Below are 26,519 nucleotides of genomic sequence, written 5' to 3'. Positions count from 1 at the left end.
TCCTCGAGTGCGCCAGGAGGCGCTCGGTGAGTGGGGGGGTACTGTCATGTACTGTCATGTTGTGTCTTGTTTCTGTCCTTTCCCTTCACCCTGTCTCCCTCTGCTGGTCGTTGTTAGGTTACCTTTTCTCCCCCTCTTTTCCCCAGCTGTGCCTTGTCTCCTCCTAACTACCTCGTCACCCCTTTTCCCACCTGTTCCCTTTTTCCCTCTGATTAGTCCTCTATATCTCTCTCTGTTTCTGCTCCTGTCTTTGTCGGATTCTTGTTTGTGTTGTTCATGCCTGAACCAGACTATCGTCATGTTTGCTGCAACCTTGTCCTGTCCTGTCGGAACCTGCCGGTCCATCTGAGCCTACGTTTTGTTTTGTTATTAAAGAAGCTCTGTTTACGTTAATTCGCTTTTGGGTCCTCATTCACGCACCGTAACACATATAGCTAGATTGACATTGGAAGGTCATATTTTGAAGACGGTTAGGACGGTGAAAAGGTGCAAGGTTAAGGAATAACAAAGTTAAACAAGATCAAAAACGTATTTTTTTTTTTTTTGCAATTTGTACAAACATAAGTAAACTTCAACTATGTAATTCCACTATACTCAGTATTTAAATCAACATCAATGTTTTTATTGTGTGTTAGAATTACCATAGCAAGAAAGTCAATCATTTCACAGGCTAGGTTAGAGATGCAAGTTAATACGATACAGAAACATGCGGAGAGAAGGAACTATACACTGTAAGGGCCGGAAATCAGAATAAAGATCATAAAGAGAAACTCCATTTTCCCAGCCACAGATTTCCACCCTGAATCTCTCAACTGCAGTTTTCTAGATGACAGAGACACCAGCGAGATACCAGATGACAGTCTAAAGAGACACCAGACATGGAGAAAGTGAGAGAAAAATACTACTTTCTACACTAGTTTACCATTGACACTTGCTCACACACTGTTCCACTTTCCAAATACTTTCCTCAACACTTTCAAAGTTAGACTTCATAAACACAATCAGTCTTCGCCCTTTAAATAAGGTTCTGTACGGTTTGCAATTGGTAAACGTGCAGCTAAAATCTGCTAGATGTGAACAATCTGTTGGAGTCGAATTCGAAATCAATCGAGAAGACACTAGTAAAAACAAACGAGCTGAATCCATCTCTTTTCTTACACTTTTATCCCTCAACACATTGCCAATTTCTCAAACCTACTGTCCAGGAAAACCCATCCTCCAAACCCTCCACTGTTTCTTTCCTCTTCTACCTGTCCAATACAAATGGAAGTACAGTTCACCCCACAGGGATGCATTGTTACAGATGTAAGATCTTCATTTTAGCCAGTTGTAGGAAAATAATCCTGCAGCAACAAGAAATGTAAATTAATCTACATTTTTGTAGGGGTTGATAGACACACTTTAGAAGCCTTTTAAAAACTAAAATACACTACAAGTTTGCATTTCCTGCTATGCAGGAACATTCTCACCAACAAATGAGTGATCAAATAAAGATCCTACATCTGTACGGTTGCTCCTTCTTACTTCTATTAATAAGTTTCTGTCGATAACAGAGACTCTTGAAGGTAAACGTTCAATACAATCTACACATCCCAAACAACAGCAATAGCTTTGCAATGCAACATATTTCTGTGTATAACATATCATATCAATTGCCTTTGTAAATTGATCAGTTGATCTTAAAAATGTAATTCCTTATACAAAAACTACCGTACATTAAAACAAATTATTATTTAAAAAAATATTGGTGTTGAACTATTTCCTACCCATTGTGCTGATGACATCAGTAAGCAACATCAATACACTTTTCTTTAAATCTCCATACAGAGAACATGTAAATTAAGTTGTACAAAGTGATTGGTAGGTCTGCATCTATCGTGGAACTACATCTGCCTAGCTAACAATGTGTTTAAACATACTCTAATTGAATCCCAACAATGAAAAAAATAAAAAAGACAATTCTTCAACATGTTTGGATTTTCCTGGATCACACACACATATCTCTGCATTACTCTTCTCAAAAATCCTCCTCGATGAAAATACTGATAAAACAGGAGCCTGTCCGTTAAGACAATTCCTAATGGTACAAGTAAAGTATGCTATAATTCACTAAACTATTACCCAACTACAGGCTGCTACCAGGAACCAGTCCCTGAAAGGGTACAGACAAAAAAACACAAAACATCTTCTACCAAGATTACTTCTAGAAAAGTGTAAAATGAAAAGAACATTATAAAATGATCAGTAATGCCCAGGGCTCAAATGTTAATGTTGGACATGCCGAAAAAATGGCCGTCATCTGTTTGTGTTTTTACTAACATCACAGAGCTTTTCAAATTCCAACTCCCACACTCATCTTTTTACTCTATAATTCTCAAATACTATGGTGGATTTTTATTCAAGATCTCATTTTGTCCAAAGGGTCTTTGACAATCACTGTTATGTCACTCAAATTACAGCTTTGATTCTTCTATCTTCAAAATAACACAACATAAGTGTCTGTATTTTGACTTAGGCCTGATTAATACACATCTAATAAGCACTTGTAAATAACCAACATCAACAGAAAGGTTTACCTAACTAGTTACAAGTTAGCTAGCTAAACTGATACTTGCTGGGAGAATCTCCTCCCCAAAACAAACCAAAACCATCGACTGTTAAGGCTTTCTCTTAAGACTGAACAGTTGAGAACTCAACCAACACAGTTACTGGACTCTGAAAACAAATTCAATACACATGAATGTTTCCTATTAACACCTCTCCATTGGATGCCTGTTCAAGGAGACCATGTCCTATTCGATGATGGGTGCAGAGCGATCGTTGGTCACCGTCTTTCTGAGCCGGACATGGGCAAATGGGTTGGTCCTGCCAGGGAGACAATGTGCATATCAGGCATGACAGGAGCTTAGACACGTTTATCGACAGTCTAAAGTCTAAAGTGGACCAGAGTTGGTGACTACTGCAATGCAGTATGTCTACTGTATAAATAATATAAATAATGCATTTACCAGGTTGGGGAGGGTGGAGGAGAGGCGAAGTCTGAGGAGAGCTGTAGTAAAAGCGATGAAGATCCTAGTGTTATTAACCCATTACATATCATATCTACATTATATTCTGTCATTATAAGCCATCTATACCTCTTGCATCAGCATTGACAGAGCCGGTCGGTCAGGGGGCCCTGCCCACTCTACCCCTTCGCCTCTGACCTTCGGCCTCAGGCTGACCTGGTTGGAGTCGGCCATGCTGTATGGGCGCGGGCGGAAGGTGCTGACCCTCTGAGGGGGGAATGAGCGCTCCTCCTCGGACTCAGGGGTCAGGGCAGGCAGGCCAGGGGAGACCAGCTTATCTAACTGACCCGTACTGGTACTGTTGACCTTAGAGAGGAGCGGGGAGCTGGAGAGAAACCAGTGGTAAATGGTTCATTTACCAAGTGTCAATATCCTTAATGACAATCGCAGGCATATTGTTCTGGCATTTCAGACTGAGGATAAATGGAGGAAAGTGGTCATGCTAACTCATCAACTGTACTGTTGATCTTGGAGAGCAAAGGGGACCTATGAGGTGCGAGAAGATTAGGACAGAGCTTAGGTGCATGGAAAGAATGAGGGTCATTCATTCTCTAAAGGCCCGGTCTCTTTGCTTGGCATGGACACATCAAAACGACAATGACACTTAGAGAAAAGAACAGCACATGTGTGTCAAAGTGTCAGTGATCTTTCTCAGCTTCCTGTGAATAAGCCAAAGTCATCACTGCCAGTTTGTAGACATCGCTATCGTACTGACAGACAATGTTGTTGACAACGTTGCAGCTAGGCTGTTAGATCAGTCAATACAGGGAAGGGTGGAGAGCATAGCGGAAGGATTTCTAGAGTTACAGTGTCAAGATTGAATCATAACCCTACAAGTTAACTTCCATTTAAGACAATAACATTTTGAGGAATGAAATGACAATATCATAACAGTTTGTTTCTATGGTAATGGACCTGCTGTCGAGGGGATCCAAGGTGTTTGGGTAGGGTTGAGTGTAGGAGAAAGGGAACCAGCCTTTCCTGTAAGGGAGAGAGGGAGGAATTGTTTGGTATTATCCGTATATAACCTAGAAAACCCATAGATTGCCTGAAGATGTAATTTCAGAACAGTCCTCAGTTGGTGTTTGAAGAATTGTAGGGTTTTGTACAGCTGAATGGTGGGTTCTAACTCTTACCGTCCCGTCCGTTCGTTCTGACCATAGTGCCACCCGTCTCTGGGCTCAGAGATGAGGAGGCTGAGAGCGTCGCCTGGCAGGAAGTGAAGTAAGCAGGCCCCGCCCACTCCACTGCCCTCTGAACCCCCAGGAGCGTGGGCAAATATGGCTTCCACACGAGACGGGCTGGAGAGAGGGAGAACTCTGTCTCTGGGCAGAGTGGAACCTGGAAGATAGAGAGGGAATGTGAAATGAATTAAATAGACATCACATTGGGAAAGAAATGGACAAGAAGTGAAGGGGAGGTATTAAAACCTACCCATAAACCCTCCCACCCGTGCCTCGCTGACTGGTCTCCTAGGCAACGGCAGCGTAGACGTTCCATACATCTCCGCTGCCTTCATCAGCATGGGATTATGGGACAGCAATGGTGTGTTCCCTCCTCCTAGCACTCCCTGGTGGTGCAGCGAGGGGGTTATGGCTCTGGAGAGAGGTGCACTGTGGGGTAGTGGAGGACTGTGAGGGGCACTGAGGGACAACGGCAGGGCCAGGCCCTGTAGGGAGTAGGATGGGGAACCCTGGCTGAGAGAAAGCACAGTGGAGGGAATCAGACTAGGAGAAAGGCTGGAGGTGCTGGTGGCCAGGAGAAGAGAGGTCTGCTGGGCTTGGCTGGAGCCAACCGTGGAGGAGGTGGATGAAGTGGTGGGAGTGTTAGCACTAGTGATAGCATTAGCACTTGTGTTGTTGTTAGCATTGGGGCTAGCTGAGGCACTAATAGGTGTGCTGGTCTGCTGAGGGGAGCCTGCCCCACTCCCTCCAATAGCCCCTCCAGTGGCAGCGAGGGAGCGGAAGGTCTGGGGTCCGGGGGAATGTTGGGGAGGGGGGATGTCACTCTGGGAAGAAGAGGGGATGGGTCTCTGCTGCTGGGAGCCACCATTCAACAAGGGAGGCACCTCCTGTACTGACAGCCTCTGAAAGAGAGAAATGGTAAGAGAGAGAGAGATAAGACAGAGAGATGAGAAGAAACAATGGAATTTTGCTAAATGACTGAAAACCATCTGAATGCTGTCTAAATAACAGAATACCCTAATCTTATAATAACTTCACTTTATCTTCTGAAGTACATGTAATTCAGACATTTGTCTGTGAATTCCTACTAATGAACTGAAACTGAAACCCCTTGTCCTCACCTGTTCTGGCTGTGCAGCGCCCAGCTTGGCATGTCGGAGGAGCTCAGCTATCCCAGATGCCCCAGAGCCCTGAGGGGCGGTGTGACGCAGCAGGTTGAGCGCCCGTTCAGGTAGTCTGGTTGGCTGGGAGCATGACTGTTGCCATGAGGACAGCTTCTGTGACAGGAGCTCTCTCACCTGGACACAGGGAGGAAGGAGAGGCAGGTTGGATGGGGGTCAGGGACTGTGTGTGTGTGTGTGTGTGTGTGTGTGTGTGTGTGTGTGTGTGTGTGTGTGTGTGTGTACCTTGCAGTGATAGTTGATGAGCAGCTTGGTGACTGAACACTGGCGGTCCACCAGGAAGCAGTATCGTCTCCTCTCCTCCGTCAGCGCCGAGCGGTAACCCACAGCAACCAGCGTGTCCAGCTCAGCCTGACGACGACTCATTAGCTCCACATACTGACAGAGGTTAGTAAACACACACATAGAAACGAATGCAGAATAACAGAAGCAGCGAAGTAGGAGATATGTGACCTTTATAATACACTGTAGGGAGAGAGGCCCATCAGAGGGACCAAAAGGAAGAAGTGACATCATATCCTGTCTGCTGAGCAGCGATAAACTAAATCCTAATCACAAAATATTATCCCTCACCTTCCTTAACCTTTTCTTCCATTGTCCACCCCTTCTTATTTCCTGTGTTCTCATTCCTAAGATTTCTCCTCTTTCTCTTCCCTATCCCCCACTTTTACTTCAGTAAGGACTGGAAGCCAAATCAGATGAGCCAGATTGCTGTTTAATCTCATCCATACGTCTGCACACACAGACTGTACAAACACACACACACAAACACTTGACTGTGCCTTGTAATGCTGAGTAAGATGATTTAGTCTGGTGGTGTTTCCAAGAAAAGCCCACAAATCTCAAGTGTCAACACACCACTGTAAGTGTTTCACCAATACACAAATGCATCATTGAAACCTTACACTCAAAGCACTACTGACACAAAATGGCGTTGTTGGATGCTAGTTACCTGCATCTCCCTATCTCCGTACTTGTTGGGGTGGCGACTGCCCTGGCTCTTCCTGCGCAGCTTCTTGAGCTGTGATTGGCAGCGCTCGATAGATTCCGACTTCGACTTGCGCTCACTTTGATATTTCTTCAACGTGGCCTGAGATCGAGAGAGAACGGGAGCGAGAAAACCCGATTGAGAGAGAGAGAGAGCAACAGATAGAAAAATAGTTAGTCAGAAAAGTGGTTGCGCTGTAGAGAGAAGGAAATATGTTAAAGGAAAATGAAATAGATAAACTCACGGTAAGATATTTAATGTCCAACTCCAGCTTTTGCTCCAACTGGGACAGCAGCTCAGAATGGAACAGCTTCAACTGTAGATCATATTCCACCATCATTCATACAGCATCACAATAGTTAACAATCATATCACCACACACACACACACACGGTAAACACTCACCACGTCCTCCAGTTGAACCTGAATCTGCCTGTGCACCTCGGCCATCTGGAATAACGTGTCTCCTGGAATCCCCAAGAAGACACAGGGATACAGAGAATACGTCATCAACACAGGATACAGAGAATACGTTATCAACACAGGATACAGAGAATACGTTATCAACACAGGGATACAGAGAATACGTCATCAACACAGGATACAGAGAATACGTCATCAACACAGGATACAGAGAATACGGCATCAATACAGGGATACAGAGAATACGTCATCATCACAGGATACAGAAAATACGTCATCAACACAGGATACAGAGAATACGTCATCAACACAGGGATACAGAGAATACGTCATCAACACAGGGATACAGAGAATACGTCATCAACACAGGATACGTCATCAACACAGGATACAGAGAATACGTCATCAACACAGGATACAGAGAATACGTCATCAACACAGGATACAGAGAATACGTCATCAACACAGGGATACAGAGAATACGTCATCAACACAGGATACAGAGAATACGTCATCAACACAGGGATACAGAGAATACGTCATCAACACAGGGATACAGAGAATACGTCATCAACACAGGATACAGAGAATACGTCATCAACACAGGATACAGAGAATACGTCATCAACACAGGGATACAGAGAATACGTCATCAATACAGGGATACAGAGAATACGTCATCAACACAGGATACAGAGAATACGTCATCAACACAGGATACAGAGAATACGTCATCAACACAGGGATACAGAGAATACGTCATCAACATAGGATACAGAGAATACGTCATCAACACAGGGATACAGAGAATACGTCATCAACACAGGATACAGAGAATACGTCATCAACACAGGGATACAGAGAATACGTCATCAACACAGGGATACAGAGAATACGTCATCAACACAGGATACGTCATCAACACAGGATACAGAGAATACGTCATCAACACAGGATACGTTATCAACACAGGATACAGAGAATACGTCATCAACACAGGATACGTTATCAACACAGGACACAGAGAATACGTCATCAACACAGGATACGTCATCAACACAGGATACAGAGAATACGTCATCAACATAGGATACGTCATCAACACAGGATACAGAGAATACGTCATCAACACAGGGATACAGAGAATACGTCATCAACACAGGGATACAGAGAATACGTCATCAACACAGGGATACAGAGAATACGTCATCAACACAGGATACAGAGAATACGTCATCAACACAGGATACAGAGAATACGTCATCAACACAGGGATACAGAGAATACGTCATCAACACAGGGATACAGAGAATACGTCATCAACACAGGGATACAGAGAATACGTTATCAACACAGGATACAGAGAATACGTCATCAACACAGGGATACAGAGAATACGTCATCAACACAGGATACAGAGAATACGTCATCAACACAGGATACAGAGAATACGTCATCAACACAGGATACAGAGAATACGTTATCAACACAGGATACAGAGTATACATCATCAACACAGGATACAGAGAATACGTCATCAACACAGGATACGTCATCAACACAGGATACAGAGAATACGTCATCAACACAGGATACAGAGAATACGTCATCAACACAGGATACAGAGAATACGTCATCAACACAGGATACAGAGAATACGTCATCAACACAGGATACAGAGAATACGTCATCAACACAGGATACAGAGAATACGTCATCAACACAGGAATACAGAGAATACGTCATCAACACAGGATACAGAGAATACGTCATCAACACAGGGATACAGAGAATACGTCATCAACACAGGGATACAGAGAATACGTCATCAACACAGGATACGTCTTCAACACAGGATACAGAGAATACGTTATCAACACAGGATACGTTATCAACACAGGATACAGAGAATACGTCATCAACACAGGATACGTTATCAACACAGGACACATAGAATACGTCATCAACACAGGATACGTCATCAACACAGGATACAGAGAATACGTCATCAACATAGGATACGTCATCAACACAGGATACAGAGAATACGTCATCAACACAGGGATACAGAGAATACGTCATCAACACAGGGATACAGAGAATACGTCATCAACACAGGATACAGAGAATACGTCATCAACACAGGATACAGAGAATACGTCATCAACACAGGGATACAGAGAATACGTCATCAACACAGGGATACAGAGAATACGTCATCAACACAGGGATACAGAGAATACGTCATCAACACAGGATACAGAGAATACGTCATCAACACAGGATACAGAGAATACGTCATCAACACAGGATACAGAGAATACGTCATCAACACAGGATACAGAGAATACGTCATCAACACAGGATACAGAGAATACGTCATCAACACAGGATACAGAGAATACGTTATCAACACAGGATACAGAGAATACATCATCAACACAGGATACAGAGAATACGTCATCAACACAGGATACGTCATCAACACAGGATACAGAGAATACGTCATCAACACAGGATACAGAGAATACGTCATCAACACAGGATACAGAGAATACGTCATCAACACAGGATACAGAGAATACATTATCAACACAGGATACAGAGAATACGTCATCAACACAGGATACAGAGAATACGTCATCAACACAGGAATACAGAGAATACGTCATCAACACAGGATACAGAGAATACGTCATCAACACAGGGATACAGAGAATACGTCATCAACTCAGGGATACAGAGAATACGTCATCAACACAGGATACGTCTTCAACACAGGATACAGAGAATACGTCATCAACACAGGATACGTTATCAACACAGGATACAGAGAATACGTCATCAACACAGGATACGTTATCAACACAGGATACAGAGAATACGTCATCAACACAGGATACGTTATCAACACAGGACACATAGAATACGTCATCAACACAGGATACGTCATCAACACAGGATACAGAGAATACGTCATCAACATAGGATACGTCATCAACACAGCATACAGAGAATACGTCATCAACACAGGGATACAGAGAATACGTCATCAACACAGGGATACAGAGAATACGTCATCAATACAGGGATACAGAGAATACGTCATCAACACAGGATACAGAGAATACGTCATCAACACAGGATACAGAGAATACGTCATCAACACAGGGATACAGAGAATACGTCATCAACATAGGATACAGAGAATACGTCATCAACACAGGGATACAGAGAATACGTCATCAACACAGGATACAGAGAATACGTCATCAACACAGGGATACAGAGAATACGTCATCAACACAGGGATACAGAGAATACGTCATCAACACAGGATACGTCATCAACACAGGATACAGAGAATACGTCATCAACACAGGATACGTTATCAACACAGGATACAGAGAATACGTCATCAACACAGGATACGTTATCAACACAGGACACAGAGAATACGTCATCAACACAGGATACGTCATCAACACAGGATACAGAGAATACGTCATCAACATAGGATACGTCATCAACACAGGATACAGAGAATACGTCATCAACACAGGGATACAGAGAATACGTCATCAACACAGGGATACAGAGAATACGTCATCAACACAGGGATACAGAGAATACGTCATCAACACAGGATACAGAGAATACGTCATCAACACAGGATACAGAGAATACGTCATCAACACAGGGATACAGAGAATACGTCATCAACACAGGGATACAGAGAATACGTCATCAACACAGGGATACAGAGAATACGTTATCAACACAGGATACAGAGAATACGTCATCAACACAGGATACAGAGAATACGTCATCAACACAGGATACAGAGAATACGTCATCAACACAGGATACAGAGAATACGTCATCAACACAGGGATACAGAGAATACGTCATCAACACAGGATACAGAGAATACATCATCAACACAGGATACAGAGAATACGTCATCAACACAGGATACAGAGAATACGTCATCAACACAGGATACAGAGAATACGTTATCAACACAGGATACAGAGTATACATCATCAACACAGGATACAGAGAATACGTCATCAACACAGGATACGTCATCAACACAGGATACAGAGAATACGTCATCAACACAGGATACAGAGAATACGTCATCAACACAGGATACAGAGAATACGTCATCAACACAGGATACAGAGAATACGTCATCAACACAGGATACAGAGAATACGTCATCAACACAGGATACAGAGAATACGTCATCAACACAGGAATACAGAGAATACGTCATCAACACAGGATACAGAGAATACGTCATCAACACAGGGATACAGAGAATACGTCATCAACACAGGGATACAGAGAATACGTCATCAACACAGGATACGTCTTCAACACAGGATACAGAGAATACGTTATCAACACAGGATACGTTATCAACACAGGATACAGAGAATACGTCATCAACACAGGATACGTTATCAACACAGGACACATAGAATACGTCATCAACACAGGATACGTCATCAACACAGGATACAGAGAATACGTCATCAACATAGGATACGTCATCAACACAGGATACAGAGAATACGTCATCAACACAGGGATACAGAGAATACGTCATCAACACAGGGATACAGAGAATACGTCATCAACACAGGATACAGAGAATACGTCATCAACACAGGATACAGAGAATACGTCATCAACACAGGGATACAGAGAATACGTCATCAACACAGGGATACAGAGAATACGTCATCAACACAGGGATACAGAGAATACGTCATCAACACAGGATACAGAGAATACGTCATCAACACAGGATACAGAGAATACGTCATCAACACAGGATACAGAGAATACGTCATCAACACAGGATACAGAGAATACGTCATCAACACAGGATACAGAGAATACGTCATCAACACAGGATACAGAGAATACGTTATCAACACAGGATACAGAGAATACATCATCAACACAGGATACAGAGAATACGTCATCAACACAGGATACGTCATCAACACAGGATACAGAGAATACGTCATCAACACAGGATACAGAGAATACGTCATCAACACAGGATACAGAGAATACGTCATCAACACAGGATACAGAGAATACATTATCAACACAGGATACAGAGAATACGTCATCAACACAGGATACAGAGAATACGTCATCAACACAGGAATACAGAGAATACGTCATCAACACAGGATACAGAGAATACGTCATCAACACAGGGATACAGAGAATACGTCATCAACTCAGGGATACAGAGAATACGTCATCAACACAGGATACGTCTTCAACACAGGATACAGAGAATACGTCATCAACACAGGATACGTTATCAACACAGGATACAGAGAATACGTCATCAACACAGGATACGTTATCAACACAGGACACATAGAATACGTCATCAACACAGGATACGTCATCAACACAGGATACAGAGAATACGTCATCAACATAGGATACGTCATCAACACAGCATACAGAGAATACGTCATCAACACAGGGATACAGAGAATACGTCATCAACACAGGGATACAGAGAATACGTCATCAACACAGGGATACAGAGAATACGTCATCAACACAGGATACAGAGAATACGTCATCAACACAGGATACAGAGAATACGTCATCAACACAGGGATACAGAGAATACGTCATCAACACAGGGATACAGAGAATACGTCATCAACACAGGGATACAGAGAATACGTCATCAACACAGGATACAGAGAATACGTCATCAACACAGGATACAGAGAATACGTCATCAACACAGGATACAGAGAATACGTCATCAACACAGGATACAGAGAATACGTCATCAACACAGGGATACAGAGAATACGTCATCAACACAGGATACAGAGAATACATCATCAACACAGGATACAGAGAATACGTCATCAACACAGGATACAGAGAATACGTCATCAACACAGGATACAGAGAATACGTTATCAACACAGGATACAGAGAATACATCATCAACACAGGATACAGAGAATACGTCATCAACACAGGATACGTCATCAACACAGGATACAGAGAATACGTCATCAACACAGGATACAGAGAATACGTCATCAACACAGGATACAGAGAATACGTCATCAACACAGGATACAGAGAATACATTATCAACACAGGATACAGAGAATACGTCATCAACACAGGATACAGAGAATACGTCATCAACACAGGATACAGAGAATACGTCATCAACACAGGAATACAGAGAATACGTCATCAACACAGGATACAGAGAATACGTTATCAACACAGGATACGTCATCAACACAGGATACAGAGAATACGTCATCAACACAGGATACAGAGAATACGTCATCAACACAGGATACAGAGAATACGTCATCAACACAGGATACAGAGAATGCGTTATCAACACAGGATGCAGAGAATACGTTATCAACACAGGATACGTCATCAACACAGGATACAGAGAATACGTCATCAACACAGGATACAGAGAATACGTCATCAACACAGGATACAGAGAATACGTCATCAACACAGGATACAGAGAATACGTCATCAACACAGGGATACAGAGAATACGTCATCAACACAGGGATACAGAGTATACATTATCAACACAGGATACAGAGAATACGTCATCAACACAGGATACAGAAAATACGTCATCAACACAGGATACAGAGAATACGTCATCAACACAGGATACAGAGCGGGATAAAAGGGCTGGGGAAAAAATACTTGTTGTGACTTCACATTGTCTGTATGTGCAATATTGTGTCTGAGGTGTCGGATCAATAAAGTAGTATCTTATCTCACATGGAGCTGTTAACTGACTGAATGATTGCATCTCTCAACTTCTCAGCCTATGATGTCAGCTGTGAGTCTGCCAATGAGGTAAAGAATGTGTGTGTCTCTCTCCCACAGCACAGTAGTTTGTGGTGTCTGGCATTTCTCCCTCCCTCCCCCTTCCTGACTGTTTGCAGCATTACAATGAGATCATGTGGTGTTGTTAATCTCTCAACAATCAACCCACTCTCCCCCTCTCGCTCAGTTCCCTCATGCTCGCTCTCTCTCTCAGCTCCCTCCCTCACTCACTCCCTACTTTCTCTTGTTCCTCCACTCTCTAGCTCGCTTCTTCTCCCATAGTCCCTTAGTGTTTCTCACCCCACCCCCCCCGGTCTCTCTCTCTCATACACCCACCCACCCAGTCACTCTCCCAGTCACCCACCCAGTAACTCACCCAGTCACTCACCCAGTCACCCACCCAGTCACTCACCCAGTCACCCACAGTCACTCACCCAGTCACCCACCCAGTCACTCAGCCAGTCACTCAGCCAGTCACCCAGCCAGTCACTCACCCAGTCACTCACCCAGTCACTCACCCACCCAGTCACTCACCCAGTCACTCACCCAGTCACTCAGCCAGTCACTCACCCAGTCACTCACCCAGTCACCCACCCACCCAGCCACTCACCCAGTAACTCACCCAGTCACTCACCCAGTCACCCAACCAGTCACTCACCCAGTTCTTTGGACCCTTGGCTGTCGCTGGCCAGTTCTCCCAGTTTGACCAGACCATCGAAGTATCCCTTGGCTGCTACCGTCACTCCTGAGAGGAAAACACCTTTCAGTGAGGGGCACCATGTAACAAAGACCCTCTAAATGGGCTTCAGGATTGGGCCTGGGTGGAATGCAGCTTCTATGCCAGAAAGCAGAGAGCCATCATTAAAATGTCCAAACAAACATGGCCTACCAACTTGCCCACCCAACGCCACTAGATATGCTATAGCACACATTATACAGTATACTGTGTGCACACCACTCTCTCTCACCTGTCAGGGCTTTCTCATAGTGTTTCCCCATGGTCACAAAGTTCTTCAGACTGGGGTTGAACTGGTCCAGAATCCCCTAGAAAACACATGACAACAAGAGACAATATTCATGTCTCCTCTTCAACTTACCACTTAGTCACAGTCTGTGATCATTGCTGCTAGCAGACTGAGTTTCAACAAAAGTGTTATGTAGAGCACTCGCCTGACTACATCTAAAGACTAATTCATTGCTCTTGGAGGCAACAAACCTACACACACTGTACCTTATACACGTTTTCTGTCATCTTGTTGACCTCGTCTGAACGAGACATGGTGTTTCAGAATGTTTATGTATTGTAGTCTCCTCCCCTGTATCTGAGGGTATTAGGCTTTACAACAGCAGACTGAAGTCCCCTGGAAACACAAAGATGGAGAAAAACAAGTGTTGTCAGGTAGCCTAGCGGTTAAGTGTTGGGTCAGTAACCAAAAGGTTTCTGGTTCAAATCCCAGAACAGACTAGGTGAAGAATCTGTTGATGTGCCCTTGAGCAAGGCACTTATCCATAGGAACATACAGGAGCAATTAGGGTTAAGAGTGTCTGTTAAAGGAGTGAAAGGTACAATTAATTCAAGTATAAAGAACTTCTATGAGAGGTCTAACCAGACACCCAAGAGAGTTATTCAGGCTGAGGTGTTTGGAGGTGACCTGGCAAATCACACTCACCCATACAGAGTGAGATGGAGGGTTTCATCAGTGGTCTATGATCCATACAGGAGGCAATGACCAGACAGCTTATCCCTAAACTACCACCCAACATGCTTGTGCTGTGACCCATCTTTTAGAGTTGTTTGGGACTGTGTAAAGACTATTCCCAAGACTTCTAGCAGTCCTATGCCGTGACCCAAGGGGAATAAAACACAGCCCACCAGTGGGTCCCAGTCTTTGGGAACCCCGGCTGCTCCTCATCAAGAGGGTGACCTTCCAGAGCTAACGACTGGAAATGTTGACTTTATGTCCTGCTCCATTATCTGATATGGGTCAACATTTTTCATGTAATCTCTGTAGGATAACAAAGGAGGGCTGTAAGGGGAAAAGCGGAGTTGAGCGTGACTTTAGCCATTTAATCCAGGGGGGAATTCTGTCACCGAACAGCTTGGTCAGTTCAGCAACGGTTCTCTCTCTGTGGTCCAATGTTGATTCAGTGCCATGACACTTGTGCCTGGTGTTGGAAAAGTCCATTGTTCTTATCTGAGGGGTTATGACTGGTCTGAAACAAACTGATAGCAGAAACATTTGGGTTGCCCTAATGTAGGGTAGTGATAAAATAATTGGTCTCAATCGCAAAAGTTAAGAAGTGTTGTGTTATTCACATCCTTATGGAAGCAGGAAATACAACCTCAGGGCCTGGAATCAAAGGAGGGTCTGACTGCTGTTTTAAGACTAAATTATTACCAAAACGTATCTTTTATGGGGGGGGGGGTTGCGTTTTTTTAACTTCATAACTCAGACGCAGAAGTGATAACAGATGTATCACAGATCACATGACCTAAGCAAAATACACCAGGGTATCCCTGTATAATACATGGTGTCTGCAGTGGTGGAGCACCTACTGGAAAAAACAGCATTTCTTACTCTAACATATAATCCAATCAAATCAAAGTATTTGTCACATGCACAGGATACAGCACGTTTAAACGGTACAGTGAAATGCTTACTTGCAAGCGACAGCACACTGAGTAACAGGCCATTCAAACGCTTCCACTATAATGCCTAACTTATTACATGACACAATCAGGAGATTGGTAATATAGACCACTTTAGGCAATACTTGTGTCATGCTTATGACACTTCATTACATGGGTTGGTGGAAATAGAGTGGGCAGAATAGACATAGTTCTGATACGGTATTATAGAACGTCTCAGAAATAATTCTAGTCATTCCAGTTCTATTCTGTAAACCTACAGTACTCTAGCCATGATGAATGTACAGTGGCTCTCACACAAGCCTCTTCTCTCTAGTGTAGTGTGTACAGCACGGTGGTCCTCGTGTGGGACAACACACACACATCTGACCTCACTCTACACTAAGGCTCACACATGCTCCTTTCAGACAACATCCTGTGTGTGTGGCATTCTGCAGCATGTCATGCATTGGCTCACTTGTTGATGCCAGTGGATGGTCATTGGGCAGACAGACATGTGTTGGATAACACTGACTGGTCAGGCTGCTGTTGAATAGACCCGATGATATCATTTGATTCCACAGATGTATGGGTTACACCTCTGTACAGTACAACTGACCTCCTGTGGACTTTTTGCAAGTACAACTATTGTTACCTATGTTCAAGGAGGCCCTGAGCTTATGTTAAAGACGTCCTCTAGCAATTTGACGTTTTCCTGTTGAATATCCCAAGTATAAATACAGTAATGTACACACACTTGAGGGTCATTTTTTTAGACCCAACTGCAAACGTCAAGGAGTTATTACCTTTACAGAAAAAAAACACGTGTAAAATCTTGATTTCAAGTGAAATTTCACATATGAAATCATGTGAAAATGTGTTTTAGGAACACTTCAAATGTGATCACGTTTTCACATGTATAGTTTCATGTTATCACATATTGCTTTCCATGTTGTCACACGTTATCGCATTAACTTCCCAATTCAAATGTGATCACGTTTTCACATGTATAGTTTCATGTTATCACATATTGCTTTCCATGTTGTCACACGTTATCGCATTAACTTCCCAATTCACATGTGATCACGTGAAATTCATGTGGTTTTTCCTGTAAGGGTTGGTCTGATGGTCTGAAGGTCTGAGGTGATGTCATTGGCCTCCCCCCTTGTTTGAGGAGCAATAGAGAACCAAAGAGGAAAGGCCCACACCCCACTTGTGTCATGTTATACCTGGACCACCTATTGAGATGTGCCTTTTGGTAAGTAAATCAGGTGTGTGAGGGGAAAAGGAGACTGGAGTAAGACTAATTGGGTAAGCAGAAGTGCACAAAGAACTTATCAATATCTGAAGAAATCCAATGAAGAATTTCCTTGATCAATATCCTATCGTTGACCGGGCAGAAACACATTTTTTGGGGTGTCAAGTAGCCTAGTGGTTGGAGCATTGGGCCAGTAACCGAAAGTGTTGCAGGATCGAATCCTGAGCTGACAAGGTAAAAATCGGTCTTTCTGCCACTGAACAAGGCAGTTATTAACCCACTGTTCCCTGGTAGGCTGTCATTGTAAATAAGAATTTGTTCTTAACTGACTTGCCTAGTTAAATAAAGGCTAGATTAAAAACCCAGGACTTCTTTCTAGCCAACTCAACACACTACCTCTGGTTCCCCATAAACGCTGATCTACAATCAGTTATGCTTGTTATGTCCTGACGGTTAGGATTGGGGTTTGGTAAACTGACCGTTAATCTGCAAATTGGGGTTTGGTAAACTGACCGTTAATCTGCAGATTGGGGTTTGGTAAACTGACCATTAATCTGCAGATTGGGGTTTGGTAAACTGACTGTTAATCTGCAGATTGGGGTTTGGTAAATTGACCGTTAATCTGCAGATTGGGGTTGGGAAACTGACCGTTAATCTGCAGATTGGGGTTTGGTAAACTGACCGTTAATCTGCAGATTGGGGTCTGGTAAACTGACCGTTAATCTGCAGATTGGGGTTTGGTAAACTGACCGTTAATCTGCAGATTGGGGTTTGGTAAACTGACCGTTAATCTGCAGATTGGGGTTTGGTAAATTGACCGTTAATCTGCAGATTGGAGTTTGGTAAATTGACCGTTAATCTGCAGATTGGGGTTTGGTAAACTGACCGTTAATCTGCAGATTGGGGTTTGGTAAATTGACCGTTAATCTGCAGATTGGGGTTTGGTAAACTGACCGTTAATCTGCAGATTGGGGTTTGGTAAACTGACTGTTAATCTGCAGATTGGGGTTTGGTAAATTGACCGTTAATCTGCAGATTGGGGTTTGGTAAATTGACCGTTAATCTGCAGATTGGGGTTTGGTAAATTGACCGTTAATCTGCAGATTGGGGTTTGGTAAATTGACCGTTAATCTGCAGATTGGGGTTTGGTAAACTGACCGTTAATCTGCAGATTGGGGTTTGGTAAATTGACCGTTAATCTGCAGATTGGGGTTTGGTAAATTGACCGTTAATCTGCAGATTGGGGCACATCCTCAAGGTCCAATTTAAGAGGTTAATTCATTTCTTGTTATTCAAACCAGGTTGGTCAATTGGGAACCAATTTTCATGCGCAATGACAACATAGAGTCTATGTCATAGACAAATATAGAATGACACAGCAAATCTATAATCAATGTACTAAAACACAAATGATCTGAAACGGCTTTTGTAATGTAGGTATTGAAAAACAATTTTTACATTTTGTTGCCAAGGATGTTTCAGAAACAGCTACTAGGCCTACATAACGTCAACAACTGAAAACTGTTCAAGCTTTGCAGGAGTTTTCAAGCGATTACACTGGTTTTGGCAACAATTACAAATGTGACAGAGATGTAACATCATAGGTGAAAAATATAATAAACAAATGTCTGTGAAACAGGAACGTTATAAACAGATTGGAGGATTTGAGGTTGTGTTTATCACTTCGACTCTTATTGGCATACATAACTAAAATCAGAAACATCTTCTCTAAACCAAGTTAAACGAATTATCGAGATGTGAAAGTGGACGAAATGAGAGACATTACTCTCTCAGCAAATCAGTATCACCAGTCTATAGCCCCATTCAGCAACACCTGTTGATCTCCAGGCCGACATATAAAACCCAGCGCAATTCATTCAAAGTTAGATAAGCAGCAAAATAGTTGATACAAATTGGAATTGTACCTTTTCTGAGCTCATTGTTGAAAAAACAGATGACCGAAACGCCGTTTGCCTTTTGTATTTATTTTCTTCTATTGCTTTCCCCTTCGTTAGTGGGGGGTTGTTTCACCCAGCAGTGCACTAAATCTCAATCCCCCCCCGCCTTCGTTCTCTGTCTCTCACGCTCTTCTTTTTTACTCACACAAATCGGCGTCAGACTTTTGGTGCCGTTCTGTACCTCTACTCACTGTTGAGCCGATTAGCAACATGCCTTCACGCACCACCCCGGACAGAACATTCACCGCGAATAAACCCCGACCGCTGCATCAAACTCCCTACCGTTAGAAGCCTCAGTTCTCTTCCGTTCTCTGTCTCTCTTTACCACTCTCCTTTTCTCTCACAATGTCCTCACTCCCGTTCACTCTCTCGCTCACTATCCCTCTCTTTCTCTCTTTCTCTCTTTCTCCCTCTCTCATTCACTCACTCACTCGGGCAGAATAACAATGAGCAAACGGGACCCGGGATGAATAGCGGTAGAGAGAATAATGACTTGAAACTTTTTAAAGCAAGGATGGCAGACCCCGCAGTCACGTATCATTGGCCTACATCCGCCACCCCCTTCTCACATTCCCTCCATTCATTCTCTTAAGTGGGCAGTAGCCCTTTGGTTTATTATTCACATAATATGAAATATGTTGCCTATAGCCTATTACTTTAAACATGTTTTTTTGGGTGAGAGTGATAAATCAATAGGAGTAAAAAATATTTGGATAAAACGTTATAAAATGAAAAAATATATTTTTTAAAACATTCAAAACTTTTCAGGTGATTCATCTGTTTGGTATGTCAAGGGGTTGAGCCAGGGTTGAAGATCGGTCTAAAGAAAAGGTTAGTGTTAGGGTTATGCCAAGATTATGGTTAGAGTTAGGGTTACAAGGCTATGGGAGGGATCCCATTTCCCTGTGCTGCCCTCGGGAGGTAATTTCTTGAGTGAAATCCATGGTTAAAAAAAAGTGAATCATTATGCCAAGATTAGGGTTATGGTTATGCCAAAATGGGTTAGGATTAGGGTTAGTGTTAGGAGTGTTAGGGTTGTGGTTGAGGCTAGGGTTGGGGTTAAACATATAGCTTTGGGTCAGTTTAATTGGGTTGTAGTAGCTACCACTGACCAACAGATGGCAGTTGTGTGACGCTAATCAGTGCAGTGCAACAAGCAGAACAGAAGCTGCTGATGAATTGGTCCATTTGGTAACTACAGTGGGAAAAGATGTGAAACTGGGTTTGTGGTTCTGTGTCATTAGGTCTAGCTCTATGGAGGTTTTGGCCTGCTAGTAAAGGTGGTTGATTGTCTGGTCTCGTGAGCCGGTGCCCTTGTATGTTCACTTCCTCAGTGTCATGTACTGTCATGTTGTGTCTTGTCTCTGTCCTTTCCCTTCACCCTGTCTCCCTCTGCTGGTCGTTGTTAGGTTACCTTTTCTCCCCCGCTTTCCCCCAGCTGGTCCTTGTCTCCTCTAACTACCCATTCACCCCGTTTCCCACCTGTTCCCTTTTTCCCTCTGATTAGGTCCCTATATCTCTCTCTGTTTCTGTTCCTGTCCTTGTCGGATTCTTGTTTGTTGTGTTTCATGCCTGAGCCAGACTATCGTCATGTTTGCTGTAACCTTGTCCTGTCCTGTCGGAATCTGCCGGTCTATCTGAGCCTACCTATGTTTGGTTATTAAAGAAGCTCTGTTTAAGTTAGTTCGCTTTTGGTCCTCATTCACTCACCATAACAGAAGAATCCGACCAAGAATGGACCCAGCGACTTCGGATCCTCTCCACTCAGCCGTCGAGATCCAGGGAGCGATGCTAGGCAGACACGAGCAGGAATTGTCTGCTGCTCGACATGCCGTTGAGACCCTGGCCACCCAAGTCTCCAACCTCACAGAACAGGTTCACCATCTCCGCCTCGATCCACCGGCCACTTCCAGGGCTTTCGAATCTCCGGAGCCCAGAATCAATAACCCGCCGTGTTACTCTGGGGAGCCCACTGAATGCCGCTCGTTCCTCACCCAGTGTGATATTGTGTTTTCTCTCCAGCCCAACACTTACTCCAGGAGCACTGCTCGTGTCGCCTACGTCATATCTCTCCTTATTGGACGGGCTCGTGAGTGGGGCACGGCAATCTGGGAGGCAAGGGCTGAGTGTACTAACCAGTATCAGGACTTTAAGGAGGAGATGATACGGGTTTTTGATCGATCTGTTTTTGGGGAGGAGGCTTCCAGGGCCCTGTCTTCCCTATGTCAAGGCAATCGATCCATAACAGACTACTCTATTGAGTTTCGCACTCTTGCTGTCTCCAGTGGCTGGAACGAGCCGGCCTTGCTCGCTCGTCTTCTGGAGGGTCTCCGCGCAGAGGTAAAGGATGAGATTCTCTCCCGGGAGGTTCCTTCCAGCGTGGATTCCTTGATTGAACTCGCTATTCGCATTGAGCGACGGGTTGATCTTCGTCACCGAGCTCGTGGAAAGGAGCTCGCGCTCTCCGTCGCCCCCCTCTCCGCATCACTACCATCTTCCTCTGCCGGCTCGGGTGCTGAGCCCATGCAGCTGGGAGGTATCCGCATCTCGACTAAGGAGAGGGAACGGAGAATCACCAACCGCCTCTGTCTCTATTGCGGTTCCGCTGGTCATTTTGTCACTTCATGTCCAGTAAAAGGCCAGAGCTCGTCAGTAAGCGGAGGGCTACTGGTGAGCGCTACTACTCCTGTCTCTCCTTCAAGATCCTGCACTACCTTGTCGGTCCATCTACGCTGGACCGGTTCGTCAGCTTCCTGCAGTGCCTTAATAGACTCTGGGGCGGAGGGCTGTTTTATGGACGAGACCTGGGCTCGGGAACATGACATTCCTCTCAGACAGTTAAAGGAGCCCACGGCCTTGTTCGCCCTGGATGGTAGTCCTCTCCCCAGGATTCAGCGTGAGACGCTACCTTTAACCCTCACTGTTTCTGGTAATCATAGTGAAACCATTTCTTTTTTAATTTTTCGTTCACCTTTTACACCTGTTGTTTTGGGCCATCCCTGGCTAGTTTGTCATAATCCTTCCATTAATTGGTCTAGTAATTCTATCCTCTCCTGGAACGTCTCTTGTCATGTGAAATGTTTAATGTCTGCTATCCCTCCTGTTTCCTCTGTCTCTTCTTCACAGGAGGAGCCTGGTGATTTGACAGGGGTGCCGGAGGAATATCACGATCGGCTCTCGAAGATTATTTGTCTGTAGCTCTTGACGCCGGTACCATAGTCCCCTCCTCCTCTCCCGCCGGAGCGGGGTTTTTTTTTGTCAAGAAGAAGGACGGGTCTCTGCGCCCCTGCATAGATTATCGAGGGCTGAATGACATAACAGTGAAGAATCGTTATCCGCTTCCTCTTATGTCTTCAGCCTTCGAGATCCTGCAGGGAGCCAGGTTTTTCACTAAGTTGGACCTTCGTAACGCTTACCATCTCGTGCACATCAGGGAGGGGGACGAGTGGAAGACGGCGTTTAACACTCCGTTAGGGCACTTTGAATACCGGGTTCTTCCTTTCGGCCTCGCTAACGCTCCAGCTGTCTTTCAGGCATTAGTCAATGATGTCCTGAGAGACATGCTGAACATCTTTGTTTTCGTTTACCTTGACGATATCCTGATTTTTTTCACCGTCACTCCAGATTCATGTTCAGCACGTTCGACGTGTCCTCCAGCGCCTTTTAGAGAATTGTCTTTTTGTGAAGGCTGAGAAGTGCACTTTTCATGCCTCTTCCGTCACATTTCTCGGTTCTGTTATTTCCGCTGAAGGCATTAAGATGGATCCCGCTAAGGTCCAAGCTGTCATTGATTGGCCCGTCCCTAAGTCACGCGTCGAGCTGCAGCGCTTTCTTGGCTTCGCGAACTTCTATCGTCGTTTCATCCGTAATTTCGGTCAGGTGGCAGCTCCTCTCACAGCCCTTACTTCTGTCAAGACGTGCTTTAAGTGGTCCGTTTCCGCCCAGGGAGCTTTTGATCTCCTCAAGAATCGTTTTACATCCGCTCCTATCCTTGTTACACCTGACGTCTCTAGACAGTTCGTTGTCGAGGTTGACGCGTCAGAGGTGGGCGTGGGAGCCATCCTTTCTCAGCGCTCCCTCTCTGACGACAAGGTCCACCCATGCGCTCTCATCGCCTGTCGCCGTCGGAACGTAACTATGATGTGGGTAACCGCGAACTGCTCGCCATCCGGTTAGCCCTAGGCGAATGGCGACAGTGGTTGGAGGGGGCGACCGTTCCTTTTGTCGTTTGGACTGACCATAGGAACCTTGAGTACATCCGTTCTGCCAAACGACTTAATGCGCGTCAGGCGCGTTGGGCGCTGTTTTTCGCTCGTTTCGAGTTCGTGATTTCTTATCGTCCGGGCTCTAAGAACACCAAGCCTGATGCTTTGTCTCGTCTCTTCAGTTCTTCAGTAGCCTCCACTGACCCCGAGGGGATTCTCCCTGAGGGGCGTGTTGTCGGGTTGACTGTCTGGGGAATTGAGAGGCAGGTAAAACAAGCGCTCACTCACACTCTGTCGCCGCGCGCTTGTCCTAGGAACCTTCTTTTCGTTCCCGTTCCTACTCGTCTGGCCGTTCTTCAGTGGGCTCACTCTGCCAAGTTAGCCGGCCACCCTGGCGTTCGGGGTACGCTTGCTTCCATTCGCCAGCGTTTTTGGTGGCCCACCCGGGAGCATGACACGCGTCGTTTCGTGGCTGCTTGTTCGGTCTGCGCGCAGACTAAGTCCGGTAACTCTCCTCCTGCCGGCCGTCTCAGGCCGCTTCCTATTCCCTCTCGACCGTGGTCTCACATCGCCTTAGATTTTGTCACCGGACTGCCTTCGTCAGCGGGGAAGACTGTTATTCTTACGGTTGTCGATAGGTTCTCTAAGGCGGCTCATTTCATTCCCCTTGCTAAGCTTCCTTCTGCTAAAGAGACGGCACAAATCATCATCGAGAATGTTTTCAGAATTCATGGCCTTCCGTCAGACGTCGTTTCGGACAGAGGTCCGCAATTCACGTCTCAATTTTGGAGGGAGTTTTGCCGTTTGATTGGGGCTTCCGTCAGTCTCTCTTCCGGCTTTCACCCCCAGTCTAACGGTCAAGCAGAACGGGCCAATCAGACTATTGGTCGCATCTTACGCAGTCTTTCTTTTCGTAACCCTGCGTCTTGGTCAGAACAGCTCCCCTGGGCAGAATACGCCCACAACTCGCTTCCTTCGTCTGCGACCGGGCTATCTCCTTTTCAGAGTAGCCTCGGGTACCAGCCTCCGCTGTTCTCATCTCAGTTCGCCGAGTCCAGCGTCCCCTCCGCTCAGGCTTTTGTCCAACGTTGCGAGCGCACCTGGAAGAGGGTCAGGTCTGCACTTTGCCGTTATAGGACGCAGACTGTGAGGGCTGCTAATAAGCGTAGAACTAAGAGTCCTAGATATTGTCGCGGTCAGAGAGTTTGGCTCTCCACTCAGAACCTTCCCCTTAAGACGGCTTCTCGCAAGTTGACCCCGCGGTTCATTGGTCCGTTCCGTATTTCTCGGGTCATTAATCCTGTCGCAGTTCGACTTCTTCTTCCGCGATACCTTCGTCGCGTCCACCCGGTCTTCCATGTCTCCTGCATCAAGCCCGTCCTTCGCGCCCCCGCTCGTCTTCCCCCCCCCCCCCATCCTTGTCGAGGGCGCACCCATCTACAGGGTCCGTAGAATTTTGGACATGCGTCCTCGGGGCCGTGGTCACCAGTACCTCGTAGATTGGGAGGGGTACGGTCCTGAGGAGAGGAGTTGGGTTCCCTCTCGGGACGTGCTGGACCGTGCGCTGATCGAGGATTTCCTCCGTTGCCGCCAGGTTTCCTCCTCGAGTGCGCCAGGAGGCGCTCGGTGAGTGGGGGGGTACTGTCATGTACTGTCATGTTGTGTCTTGTCTCTGTCCTTTCCCTTCACCCTGTCTCCCTCTGCTGGTCGTTGTTAGGTTACCTTTTCTCCCCCGCTTTCCCCCAGCTGGTCCTTGTCTCCTCTAACTACCCATTCACCCCGTTTCCCACCTGTTCCCTTTTTCCCTCTGATTAGGTCCCTATATCTCTCTCTGTTTCTGTTCCTGTCCTTGTCGGATTCTTGTTTGTTGTGTTTCATGCCTGAGCCAGACTATCGTCATGTTTGCTGTAACCTTGTCCTGTCCTGTCGGAATCTGCCGGTCTATCTGAGCCTACCTATGTTTGGTTATTAAAGAAGCTCTGTTTAAGTTAGTTCGCTTTTGGGTCCTCATTCACTCACCATAACACTCAGGCCTACTTTAAGACTGACTGACGCACAACATATTGACAGACGGCGGCACTACTGGCCTAATAAACACCAGAATAACTCATCTCTCTTTCTCTCAAGGTCCCTCACAATCTCTTTCTCTCTGTCCTTTTCTTGATCTGTCTCATTCTGTATGTTTCTTAGTCAATTCAGTTCAAAGGGCTTTATTGGCACGGGAAACACATACTTACATTGCCAAAGCAAGTGAAGTAGATAATAAACAAAAGAGAAATAAACAATATAAAATTAACAGTAAATATTACACTCACAAAGGTTCCAAAGGAATAGAGACATTTCAAATGTCATATTATGGCTATATACAGTACAGTGTTGTAAAGATGTGCAAATAGTTAAAGTACAAAAGGGAAAATAAATATTGTATTTACAATGGTATTTGTTCTTCATTGGTTGCCCTTTTCTTGTGCCAACAGGTCACAAATCTTGCTGCTGTGATGGCACACTGTGGTATTTCACCCAGTAGATATGGGAGTTTATCAAAATTGGATTTGTTTTTGAATTCTTTGTGGGTCTGAGTATGTCTCTCTCTCTATCTAGCTCTTACTAGCTTGTAATTATTAAGGCGCCCTCTGTCCCTCTCTCGGTCACATCCTGATCGGTCACATCCTGATCGGTCACATCCTGATCGGTCACATCCTGATCGGTCACATCCTGATCGGTCACATCCTGATCGGTC

General features: G+C 44.8%; 1 protein-coding gene across 3 annotated transcripts; it reads right to left on the bottom strand.

Moving 5' to 3' along the window:
- Positions 1-600: 600 nt before the first annotated feature.
- On the bottom strand, positions 601-20,070 carry LOC110508650 (brain-specific angiogenesis inhibitor 1-associated protein 2). 3 transcript variants are annotated; one of them, XM_021589336.2, is made up of 15 exons: positions 19,542-20,070; positions 14,961-15,090; positions 14,698-14,773; positions 14,388-14,474; positions 6,827-6,888; positions 6,666-6,737; positions 6,386-6,523; positions 5,659-5,811; positions 5,374-5,550; positions 4,503-5,154; positions 4,205-4,409; positions 3,984-4,049; positions 3,138-3,393; positions 3,009-3,049; positions 601-2,865 (listed from the first exon to the last, which is right to left on the bottom strand). In XM_021589336.2, exons 2-15 carry the CDS (start codon positions 15,006-15,008, stop codon positions 2,793-2,795), a joined length of 2,106 nt encoding a protein of 701 aa, XP_021445011.2. In that variant the 5' UTR covers positions 15,009-15,090; positions 19,542-20,070; the 3' UTR covers positions 601-2,792. The 3 variants fall into 3 exon arrangements, with proteins under 3 accessions (XP_021445011.2, XP_036824261.1, XP_036824262.1); XM_036968366.1 differs by having other exon boundaries at positions 19,720-20,070; XM_036968367.1 differs by having other exon boundaries at positions 19,857-20,070.
- Between the last annotated feature and the right edge of the window lie 6,449 nt (positions 20,071-26,519).

The sequence above is a fragment of the Oncorhynchus mykiss genome, chromosome 3 (assembly GCF_013265735.2).
Source record: "Oncorhynchus mykiss isolate Arlee chromosome 3, USDA_OmykA_1.1, whole genome shotgun sequence".
Classification (NCBI taxonomy): domain Eukaryota; kingdom Metazoa; phylum Chordata; class Actinopteri; order Salmoniformes; family Salmonidae; genus Oncorhynchus; species Oncorhynchus mykiss.
The sequence above is the reverse complement of the archived record's forward strand: the minus strand, read 5'-3'. Positions and strand labels throughout refer to the sequence as shown.